This window comes from Camelus dromedarius, chromosome 21 (assembly GCF_036321535.1).
Source record: "Camelus dromedarius isolate mCamDro1 chromosome 21, mCamDro1.pat, whole genome shotgun sequence".
Classification (NCBI taxonomy): Eukaryota; Metazoa; Chordata; class Mammalia; order Artiodactyla; family Camelidae; genus Camelus; species Camelus dromedarius.
In genome coordinates, this window is record NC_087456.1 from 14,845,758 (window position 1) to 14,858,804 (window position 13,047).

Consider the following 13,047-nt stretch of genomic DNA (forward strand, 5'->3'; position numbering starts at 1 on the left):
ATTGTTTTTGTTTTTGTTTTTGTTTGAGGAGGGAGGTAATTAGATTATATTTATTTATTTTTTTAATGGAGGTACTGGGGATGCCCGTGCATGTTAGGCAGACGCTCTACCACTGAGCTATACCCTCCCCTCTGGTTATATTTCTTTAACATTTCTTTTCCAAGTTAAAGTTTCAAAATCGTTATTTCATTCTGTATCTGGAGATCTGGATTATCCTTGTACAGAAACTTAAAATAATTCTGTCTAGAATCTTATCTAAAATATTTCATAAAAAATACACTGATACATCAGTATCAGTGAGCAGTGAGAATGGAAAAGTGCTTCCAAAGTGCCAGGAAAATTTACAGACCCCCTCTGACTATACCTCGAAGCTGAACTAGTCATTTCAAGCTTTACGTCCAGTAATTTTATTTTTTAAGAAAAAATTTTAAAATATTAAATACTAAAAGGAACATCTCTGATAGATGTTTTCACATAAATGCTGAAACTTTTAGAGCAGCAGAGTTATTCTCTTTGAAATACAAACTTTAAGAGCATACTTTTCTTTGGAAATTTCAGAAACATTTAACCTGTTTTTTTTTATTTAATTCCATTAGATATTAATCCCACCTGTTAATACAGAAGTGGTGTATTATTTCTGGCAAAGAGAAATTAAGTAACATATGAAAAGAAGGTGGCATATCACTCAGCTTTAAAAAAGTTTTTAAAATTAAGGTTTTTCTTTCATTTGGTAGAACACTCACATGTTAACATATATATAATATGTATGAAAAATATAAGCAGTATTTTAAGATGAAGAAGCTGAAGTATAAGAGATAGTACAGAACTAACTGAATAGGCTCCGTCACTAATAGGTCTCGAAAAACTAAAAAGAACACATGGATTGTGTCCCTGTTGGTACCCGTAATGTTCTCTTCCCTTAGACAGGAACCAACTTTCATTATCTCACAAAAGTATTGCTGCCAAATGTGCCACTGGAATATAGCTCCATTTATCTTACTGAATAAATGTGGTGAAAATCGACCCAAGCATCAATTAATGTTAACCAAATGTAAGACAGTATCATTCACTATATTCATCAGACCTAAAATACCACAAATATATACATATCAACAAACAAAAAATTCTACTGAAATTTAAATAGGAAGGAAAAGGGCTAACTTTACTCATAAAACCTTGTGACAAGAAACTGCATGACATTCTAAATGAGTGAGGAGCAGGGGTGCCTTCCTAACACGTTCTATTTCCCTACCACGTAGAGAATATAAGATAAGAGATGAGAGTGAGACATGTGTTCTGGAACATTTTACTCATCTTGAAATTATTTTATATAAAAAAGCCCACTGGGAAATCATTTCAGAATTTTTAGAATCATGGGTGGATACTCAAAAACATTCCGAAAATATTTAGTAAACCAAAATTCATGTCCAATCATAACTTAAGGGCCGGCACTAGGGAAATGTTTGATTTGGAAAAGATATACTTAAGGGTAGCACGCGGTTATAAGCCAACAGCAATGCCAGTTATAAAAAATACTATTCGTAACTCCATAATTAATTCAAGAATTTATGTTTTAAATTAATCCAAAGATGTTATAAAGTTTGAAACCCATGAAAATTCTAGATAGTTATGGATAGAAATAACAGACTTACTTATAACCTACAAAAAATGGAGAATAAAATTATTTTTTAAATACTCTCTCCCTAGTGAGGCAAAAAAGACAGCAACACCCAAAAAGAAAGGTACAGTTACACATATTCATGTGTTCTATTCATTCACCCAAAATTCTCTGGGATCTTACTACTAGGCCAGACTACTATGCTACTGATCTACTAAGCAACTATTTTCTAAAAATTGAGTGAGACACAGGTCCCAATCTTATAAGCACATGTGATAAGTTTTAAACAGAGGTCTGGGAAGCTGTCAGGGGAGCAAAGACTGTGTCCCAGAATATCTAAAAGACAATGGAAGTACTATTCCACCATTTGTTTCTCTCAAGCTGGAAGAAAAAAAAAAAAAAAAGGATCTAATAACTTGCTCAACACAGAAAATCAGAATGGAATTTTTTTGCTCCAAGATGAAAAACTGAAAATTATCTCAGTGCACAAACTACTCAAAAAGAAAATTCTTTGGCTCAGATAAAGATTATATTTAAGAAATAAATGTCTTCTGTTGATATCTGGAATAATTTTAACAATAGTAATCATATTCATTGAGCACTTACTAGGCATCAATGAATGTACGTGCTTCACAAATGTCAGCTCATTGAATTCTCCCAGCATCTCTAGGATCAGAAAAAGTAGACAAAGGAAGGAAACTTGCACAAGGACACAGGGCCAGTAAGTAATATTTTCTCTCTGGAAACCATGCTTTTTAATAAATATATTCTGCTTCCTCCCTGGAGATTCTGATCACTGCAGAATTCAGGAACAGTGGTCACAGAGGATAATGTATTTTCATAGTAATTTCTACTTTGCTCTTGCTGCTGACAAGAATTCTCAAATGATTAAATAAATGATGTTTCACTACATACAGATCCAGCACCATGCCTCTTACCCCAACATTTACCAATAGGAAGGATGATTTCTAAGCTCCTTTCCCAGGGAACTTTTAACACTTTGTGTCGAGAATCATGTCCCTTAAAGAGGCTTAATCCTCTGGGTGGTCCCAGACATCAAGGGATAGAGACTGCTGCTTTGGAGACACAAGATTGGAGGAAAGAGGTCTACCTCTCCTAAAACTCAAATGTGTTTGGATTTTCTTAAGTTTCCTCAAGTGCTGGAAAGTCAAGCTCCTTGTGCACTGTGCATGGTGTGATGACTACAGGGTGGCCATGAAATCTGGACTCCAAGAACCTGTGCACAGGGGTGGGGTCCCTCTGGTGTGGCACGTGATTACTGGGAAGGCTACTCTGAAAAGTGTTCCAGTGCCTGCCAAAAGTGGAAAGCCAGCACCTATGAAAACAACATTTAGCAGAAGGTTTGATGCCAATGAAGGCAACCACCAAGGCTCAGAGCAGACCCTACTCCTAAGTTACAGGCAACTCTAAGTACCTGGAATACCTGTAGGACCTCGGAGAGGGGGAGATCACCCACACACACCCAACCTGTTCTAGTGAGTGTGGTGGGGAGCTTGGAATCAAAATTAATGCAATCTAGAAAAATCATGTAAGGTGAGATTTTGTGGTGCTGAGTGATGTGGAGAATACCCATTTCACTGCACGGTGATGTGTGAGATCTCTGAGTAACTGCTCCATAGGAGTGCAAAGGCATAAGAAGCAACAGAGCCTGATTCAAAAAGAACTGAACACTTGTAAACCTTTAGCACTTGATGGTTAGTTTACACAGGAATAGGTGGTAAGAATCAACTTGTAAAGGAACTTTCATGTTTCGTTCCAATCATCTTAACGGATGCTACCCCCCCCCCCGGCTTCCCTCGTGTCACAAGTCCCACGTCAGTACTGCCACTGATTCATCCTTGACCCCACATCTGCCCTGAAGGCAGAAGTGAGGTTGTGGTGTGTTTCTTCTTTCCCCAAGATCACCAGGGAGTACAAACCCAAAGTTCTTCATGAATCCCCACAAGAAGTCAAGTAGTCTAGAACATTTAAAAAGTCTTCCACTCTGAATCACCCCGGTTTTGTACTTATATTCTCTGACAATATGTGAAGGATGACAATTTAAATTTTCTTTGTAGAGAACAGCTATGTTCTCAGTAATTAAGAAGCATTCACCCAAACCATGCAGTCAGCACACCTTACAGTCACCAATGGTGTGCCCCATCTCAACCAAAGCTCTCTGCAGAGGAGAGGAAAACAGTATTTCACAGTGCTGTAGTAATTAAGGGCAGAGTCCTCAGAGCAGAGTACCTGCCTGGGTGCTTAGATATGACCTAAATATAACAAAATCACAAATCAGTAAGTTGAGGGAGCATTAAACCATATTAACATATTTGTGGAGGCTATCTTTATGTGTATGAGAGAAAGAGTACGTATATGAGGGGAAAGTATACTATATATTGTGTGCATATATAGTACTTTCCATACATTTGATCATTTTGCCTTATGCATGCACTCTGTGCTGACCTTTCAGAGTTCGCTGTTTTCAATCTAATATGATCATAATTACAGTATAAACAAATTTCAGAATTTCATAGTGTAATTGTGGTATAGGTTTAAGGCATTTGTGTTTATTTCTATCATTCTTCTCAGGGATACTATATTGAGTCATGTAATTAATCCTTTATAGGAATTAAAAAAGTAAAAAGTATTAAGGTCCTTCATAGTTATTTCATTTAAAAAAGTAAAATCAGCTGAAACCAAAAAACATTAGAAATCCATTGTGGAATATTTAAAGTTTTTTTTTTTCCCCCTGAGTTTTTAAGCTCTGTAGACTCACGATAAGCAAGCAAAAAATAGAAGAAATTGCCTAGGACCTTATCTCCCAGAATATTCATGGTTTGGCAATGTCTGTATCACTTGTATGTTGGAAACGCAGGATCTATTTCCCAGACCTACTGAATCAGAATGTGCCTTTTGGAAAAAATTTCCCGGAGATTCACATCGACACTTAAATTTGAGAAGCACTGTCTGGAGAGATAAGGTCAGCCTCGAATCCGCAGTTTAAAAATCAGGAACTTGATTGAGATCTTGCTATGAGTTTATCTGAAATAGAATCATTTACTCACAGACAAAGACATTATGAAAAATGAAAGCTTGGGGTCCTTGAAAAAATATTAAGCAATACGAGCTTATAAAATGGGTTTAATACAATGAGTTCATTTATTTACAAAACAGAAACAGACTCACTTAGAGAACAAACTTATGGTTACCAGGGATAAAGCGGGTGGGAAAGCATAAATTGGGAGTTGGAGATTAGCAGATACTACTATATATAAAATAGATAAACAAGCAGCTGCTTCTGTATAGCACAGGGAGCTATATTGTAGTAACCATAATGAAAAAGAATGTGAAAAGGAATATATGTGTATGTATGACTGAAACATTATGCTGCACACCAGAAATTGACACAACATTGTAAACTGACTATACTTCAATAAAAAAGAAAGCAAATTAAAAAAAAATACAATGAGTTCACAATTCTCCCAAGTATATTTTTTTTCATAAAGTTTAAATGTTGGCACTAAGCTCTGCTGTCTGCTGAATGCTTAATTTAAGGAAAGGAGATCCTTCTGCAGTCTTAGGACTGTCCTTAGATGCCCTAATGTTTATGATGCTGATTCTGTAAGGAGAAAGAGCTGTGTCCAATGAGACCAGACAAGAATCTTCAGTACATCAGAACAATTAGGATATTAAAAATATCTAACATTAGTACGGTATTTTATCATTTTTAAAAATACTCTGGTATTCATTATCTGATTTCATCTTAGGGAATGAAACGTAATCTAGTTCTGAATTCTGAGACGAGCTTCTGTTATCATACATGATCTGTGCGTTCCTCAACGCTTTTTAAAAGAAGCAGAAATTCAGTGAGGTAGCTACAGCATTTGTGCCAGCTTTCTCATTTGGTTATAAAATGAGGTTTGTGGCCAGGGATGGGTGTTTTATTTCATACACGCAACAAAGAAAACTGTATTGCCAACTGAAATTATACTGTCACTACAGTCCGCAGATACAAACTTCTGGTACACGAGGAAAGAAACGATACAAAATCCAGAGTTTAATATACATCCACCCAACACTTAGTACCTGGCACAAATGACTCCCGGGGATATGTCAATATCGTCAAATTAATGCAAACTACTTACTTTTAAAATAAGCCTATGGTGAGTCAGGTGCAAATTTGAACTTCAAACTACCTATTCAAATAACGTTAACATAAGAATGCAGGGAAGGGCTGGCACTGGGGCTCGGGGTATTAATGCTACATTTGAACATACTGAGATTAGCAACCATGTCTGGGAAGGGGCTGTTTTGTTTTCAGCTGGCCCAGGGCTCTGAGGCGAAAACAAGGAAATGAGTGAGATGTTATGATTAAAATGTCAGCTCTGACTCCTCTAAAGATAGTTTATGGGGTGCGGCTCATTTTATTTTGGTATTTTAGGAGTGCACTATGGCATCTGTAAACGAAACTTGCTGGAATAGGATGATTTATCAAGAGAAAAAATAAAAAATAATATTAGATTTTAAAAAAAAATCAAAACACCACAGATACAGGTATTTTATCAAATGTCAACTATTTGATTTGTGTGGCACCCTTGAGAAAGCCCCCATGTACACACACAGGTAAAGCAGAAAAACCCAATAGTAATTTGTCATTTTTTACCAACATGTAAAACTTCATGGAAATTTGCCTTTTTAAATAAATATAGACACTATAAGCAACAGAAGAAGGTGTAGTTTTTGCAGATGTTAGTACATTTTTTATAGGTCTATCCTTATCTATCTTCAAAGAATTTTGAACATCCCAAATTCAGCTTTCTTGGTTAATTTGCATAGATCAAGCTCATCAAGTAATATCACCAAAACTCCTCGTGGAAAAATATTCACTAATGCCTATAGTTCTTCTCACTATCACCTCCTACTTTTTTTATTCTGTTTTTAATGGAGGTACTGGAGGATTGAACCTAGCATCTCGTGCATACTAAGCATGTGCTCTACCCTTAGCTATACCCACTCTCCTCTCTTACAATTTTTAAAAAATAAGTTATTTGGCTCTGTAATAGTCCCTCTGCTCTTTCACACGAACCTTATTATTGAATCCATTTCTCTGAGACGCTCTCTTTTCATGGCTTCCTGATTTCCTGCAAACTTGTCAATGAAATAATCCTCTCCCCCAAAAGATAACTCAAGTGAAATAAAAATCAAATCACAAGTGCTGAATAAAAATGTTAACAGAATGTCACACTATCCTTTCTCTGATAGCATTTAATCACCAGTGACAATTCCTTCCATGGGTCCTTTACTTTAAAAAGGAAGCTGGTTTTTTTTCCCCCTATAGCTCCATGTTTTGAAGCTTTTTAGAAATCAAGGGTTTAACCCATGTTGCATATGTACACTGTGGGAATCCAAGATGTACCTGTTCCCTGTTTCATGAGATGCATATGTCATGTTCTTTTTAAAGTGATATTATCAATGTCAATCAACTAGGTTTAAAATGACACTTGTGTGGGGCCAACTGATGTCCTTCAAAGTCCAAGGACCCCCATTCCTGGGCTCTCAGATGTCTGCCTGTGATCCCTCAACAGATAAAGTACATTCTTTGCTGGGCATGTTTGCCGTAACAAACTAACAGCCCTAGGCAATGCCTAATCTCACAATAGCTGAGGCTGGCTCCCCACCTTATCAGAGTCATAAACCCCACCGCCCTTCACAGACCCCAAACCTCTTACCTCACCTACAACCAGAGACTTGTGCACAAACCAGTCAGGCACTTTGTGACCTGACCTTATAAAAAACCTCAGCAACCGGCCCCCGGGGCTCACACAGGCCCCTCTCGTCCACGTGGCCTGCTGCTGTCCATGCACAGTGCACCCTAATAAACTCCATTCCTGTTCTCGCCCTTTGCCTTTGGTAAATTCTTTTACCAACCTGTGTCACCAGCCCATCACCAGCTCACCTCACAGCAACTTGCAGCATTACTCTCTCCCCCGTCCTAATTACAAAAAACAACCTCGGCCAGAATGCCTGGGGCCTATGGCGAAAGAAGCTAAAAAGTCAGATCCACACCAGTGGAAGTAGACTCAGAGTATAGAATCTGGACTGCTGTCAGACTCATCTTAAGCATACTAACAGCCACTGTCTGTAAGATAGAGCTTTGCACTGATAGAAAAGGTTGCTTCTACATGGTATAAAAGAGAACCATATTTTTAAAAGTCAAGTTAGGTCAGTGACTTGCATGGCTGGCGAGTCACTGACATAGCCTTTAGGAGAATTAAGAACAGCTTTTCTAACAGAAAAGCCTGTGCTTTTCTCAAGATCACAGAGGGATGCCTGTTTTTACATATGGCTTCTGATGTGGTGTCTCTTTTGTAGAAAGCTTTCTTCCAGTGAACTCTCATTTAATTGATGAAAATCCAAAGAATTATAAAAAGAAAAATAAGAATAATAACTTCAGAAAAGCATTGGCAAAGGAGTGATTAAATGGGGTAGACTGAAGTGTGAGGTAACATTCAGAACATAAACCGAGGGGCCAGACTTGATCTGAGGAAACTGTCCCCTTCTAAAAAGCGCTGCTCATCCAAACTCTTGCTGTTGGATTCCACCTCCTGGTCCCCTCCTTCCTTCCAACTTTACCAACTTCTGGACACCCTTCTTGATTCCCCAAAGGCTTGAACCCAGAGCTCAAATTCTTCATTCCTTAGAATCTAACCTTTCTCTTTTGGCCCATTTTCATTGTGATTTCAACAAGCTCAAGTCCCTCCTATTCTTAAAAACGAAAAGCATATTCCACATTCACCTCCAATATATTTAACATACTCTGGCCAGAGCAAACTTTTTAAGATGAAGAGCCAACTGTGTGACTTGTGACCCAAAAGCCATCAAATTCTTTCCACTTTATTTCTGAAAAATCTCAGTCTGATCTTGTTTCATTGTTGCTTTTCCTCCTTCATCTTTGCTGTGTGTCTCTAACAGCACAGAACCTTCTAGTTCCTCACAAGCCCTCTGCTCTTCTCTGGCCTTTAAACACACCTGGGACTCTCCCTGCTCTCAGCATCAAAATTCTCTTCCTTTAAGCACCAGTTTAAATGTCATTTCAGCAGGAAGACATCCTTGTTTTCCAGACTGATAAACTGCAATCTTCATTCCTTCCCCAAAACCTGTCCCTGGTGGGTAAATTGCCATTCCCACGTTTTAGCAATCATCTACAACTCTGCCCAATTCATCACCATAATACGTATCATCCTTCCTCATATTTCCACCTCTATGACCGCCAGTTGAATGGTGATATTAACCAGGAATGCCAAATTTTATTTTATTAAAAAAAAAATTTAAACAACTTTATTGTGGTATAATTTCTGTACAGTAAACTGCTCATATTTCAGATGTACAATTTGATGAATTTTGATAGATGTCTACACCTATGAAACCACCACCACAATCATAATACCTAACATCTCCATCACTTTCCAAGAGGTGCAAATTTCGAATTCCCAGTTTATCCCTTCCCACCTCCTTTACCCACTGGTAGGAATACCGCATTCTAAAACATAAGGGAAGGATACTGTCAACAAGGTAATTCAACCTTACCCTGAGGGTGTGGTTCACATCACTTCAACACCAGTTTCTATAGCTACTTCCATATATACTAAACACACTTAAAGGCATAAGAACTGGAGGAACTACATTTTTAAAAAATCCTATAGGCACAACACCTCACAGAGGCAGCTGGTCTGAAGACTTGACTCAGTCCTCTTTCCAGAAGAGAATTAAATAAAATGTCTGAAATTCAAAGATCTGTGTGTCATAAGATAGTCATGTTCTCTGACCCCAAGTACTCTCAATTAACGTACAGTCAAGGTGAAACGCTGTTCCAACAGATGAAAAAGCGTAAATGTTACCGAAGATGTAGTCAAAGATTACCCCATCTGAGGAAGGGACAGCCCCTGGCTTGGCCAGGGAATCAAGCAATTAAAGAGTGAATCATAATTACGTATTTTCAGCAGAAAAGCAAATAAAGGTACTTACGCATGTCACCGAAGGCTCCCTTTGTGACTTTGGTGGCACGCAACACCACTACCGTGAACTTGTGGGAGTAATGGTGCTCCACCTGGGGGAGAAAAAAGATAATAAATTTAAAATAAGCTTGTAATATAGCATCCCAGCAAATTGTTCCCATTGTTTCCTTGAGACGAATAAAAAAGATTCCAGTTCAAAGGAACATGCATACCAGAAACATCCTCTGATCCTGAGGCTTTTCCGTTTTTGACCCTTTCCTCTCTCCCGCACGGAATTATTGAGAAGTTTAGATCATGCTTTAAAATGTCACTACAGCTTGACTGTTAGGACTTCTTTGCAGTCCCTACTTTGCAGGGTTTACCAAGCCCTTGGGAAAAAAATGTAAATCAGGACTGGAGGCTTCCTAGGAGTACAATCAGGCTTTGTACTAGATGATAAGAAAGCCCTGGCTTAGAAAGGCAAAGTCAGAGCAAGATGTTTGCATTACCTAAATTTGTTTGTTTTTATTGTCACAGTGAAAGACTTTTCTGGTATAACATTTCCAGAGCAGTTTTCAAGGTCCTTTGGACCAATAACCAGCAAACTGCATCTATTCATTTTAATGCATTTGTTATAAACCATATATGGCAATGTTAAACATTTCTATTAGCCTAATAGTGCATGCACGTAATAAATATTAACAGGTAGAAGACTTTATTAATCACTTCACCTACCTAGAAGGTGGTTAACCAACAACTCTACCCACCAAAACAGAACGGGAAAGCAGGAATTCATAAAGTTCTCTGAGAAACTGAAAAAACTACAAAGTCTTTATCTAAAATGCAAGCACTTTTGTTTAATCTTAGAAGTGGCTCACATTTATAAGCTGCTCCCACCTTTCTTGATTTTAATAGACTTGCTTAATTGGTTAAGAAGTCCATAACTAATTAAAAGGAAGCTAAGATACTGACAATACTGAGAATTAGAATGACAGTCTAAAAGCAAGGAGGCAGCAAAATTGCAAAAAACAGACTCATAAGGACCAGCAGTAGTCGGATATAGGATCAAAAGTTATACAGCATTCAACAGTTTCTGAAGATATCACTTAATCAATTTATGTTTAGATTTATTACACAGTATCAAGAATAGATGAAGTTATGAATGATGGACAACCTTGTTTAAAAAGGCACAGAAGCATATAAAATCTTTTAAGATAATTCTCATTCAAGTTTAACGTCAAAGGAAAATACCTTATATGTTCAGAAGAGCTCTGAGTAGCTGAAGTTTTATTCTACATAAATGAAGTTACTAATCATGAAGGGGGGACCGATAAATGCTTAAAAAAAGTATGTTGCCTTATACTACAACCAAAAATTACATGCATCCTTCCCACCAAAAAAAAAAAAGAGAGAGAGAATCCACTATTATAGTTGGAGATTTCAACACCACTCCCTGCTCTCATCAGAAATGAACACATCTAGCAGGCAGAAAATCAGTAAGGACACAGTTGAACTCAACAACACCATTAACCAACTAGATAAAATTAACATCTACAGACTACTTAATCCAACAACAGGAGAATACATGTAATTCTTAACCTCACATGGGACAAAAATACAAAGTCTACTCTCACAGTGGGATTAAACTAGAAATCAATAACAGAATGGTAGCTTAAAAAAATCACAAAGTGCTTGGAGATTAAACAACACACTTCTAGATAACAATGTCAAAGAAGTCGTCTCAGGAGAACTTTTTAAATATTTGGAACTAAATTAAAGTGAAACTACAACTTACTAAAATTTGGAGAATGCAGTGAAAGTAGTGCTTAGAGGGAAAGTTATAACACTGAATAATATATATATATGAGATGAAAAGAAGACAGATCTAAAATCAATCACCTGAGTGTCTACTATAGGAAACTAGAAAAAGAAGGGCAAATTAAATCCCAAGAAAGCAGAAGAAAAATGGTAAAAATCAGAGTGAATAAAATTAAAAATGGAAAATCAATAGAGAAAATCAAGAAACCAAAAGTTAGTTCTTTGAAAATATCAATAAAATCAACAAATGTTTATCCAGGCTAAATAAGAAAAAGAGAGAACACAAATTATAAATACTATAAATGTATGAGGGAAGTTCATTATAGATCATATGGACATTAAAAGGATAACAAAGGAATACAGTAAGTAACTCCAAGCCCACAATTTGATAACCTAGATGAAATGGACCAATTCCATGAAAGACAAAATCTGCCAAAATTCATGCAAGTAGAAACAGACAATCTGAATAGGCCTATATTCATAAAAAAATCAAATCAATACTTAACCTTCCAAAACAGAAAGCACCAGGCCCAGATGGATTTACTGGTGAATGCTACCAAATATGTAAGAAAGAAATTACACCAGTGCTCTCCAATCTCTTCTAAAGATAGAAGCAGTGGGAATAGGTCCTAACTCATTCTATGAAGCCAACTTTACCCTGATCCCAAATCCATACAGAGGCATTACAAGAAAACTGCAGACCAATATCTCTCATAAACATAGATGTAAGAATTCTCAACAAATTATTAGGAAATAAAATCTAACAATGTATAAAAAGAATTATAATCACAACCGCATGGGATTTATCCCAGGTATACAAGGGTAGTTCAGCATTTGAAAATTAATTAATGTAATCCATCACATCAATAGGCTAAAAGAAAAATCACATCATCATATCAGTAGATACCAAAAAAAAAAAAAAAAAAAAGGATTTGACAAAATTCAATACCTATTCATGATAAAAATTCTCAGCAATCTAAAAACAGGTCAGAACTTCCTCAACCCAATAAAAAACATCTATAAAAATTCTACAGCCAATATCATACTTAATGGTGTGAAACTGGAAGCTTTCCTGCAAAGATCAAGACAAGGATGTCCCCTCTCACCCTCCTTTCAACCTTGTACTGGATGTCCTAACTAATGCAATAACACACACAAAGGAAATAAAAGATGTACAGATTGTGAAGGAGGAAATAAAACTGTCTTTGATCACAGAAGACATGACTATGTAGAAAACCCAACAGAATTGATTTTTAAAACTCCTGGAATTAAGAAGCAATTATAGCAAGGTTTTAAGATATAAGGTTAACATGCAAAATTCAGTATCTTTTCTATACATCAACAATGAACAAGTGGAATTTGAAGTTAAAACATAATACCACAAGCACCCTCCCCCCAAAATGAGATACTTAGGTATAAATGTGAAAAAAAAAAAGTGCAAAGTCTATATAAAGAAAACTACAAAACTCTGATGAATGAGAACAGTGAAGAACTAAATACACAGAGAATATTCCATGTTCATGGATAGAAGAATGAATATTTTCAAGATATCAGTTTTGTCCATCTTGATCTATTGATTCAAGCTTATCCCGATCAAAATCCCAGCAAGCTATT

The 13,047-nt window shown here is 36.7% G+C and overlaps 1 protein-coding gene across 2 annotated transcripts in view; it reads right to left on the reverse strand.

The window, feature by feature from the left end:
* The window catches only part of PLA2G4A (phospholipase A2 group IVA), a 122,550-nt gene that overhangs the window by 75,269 nt on the left and 34,234 nt on the right, over positions 1 to 13,047 (reverse strand). For both annotated transcript variants that reach the window (XM_010992101.3, XM_064477190.1), the window contains one exon: positions 9,647 to 9,728. In XM_010992101.3, the coding sequence (XP_010990403.1) occupies positions 9,647 to 9,728 (82 nt within the window). The remainder of the gene's footprint in view (positions 1 to 9,646; positions 9,729 to 13,047) is intronic.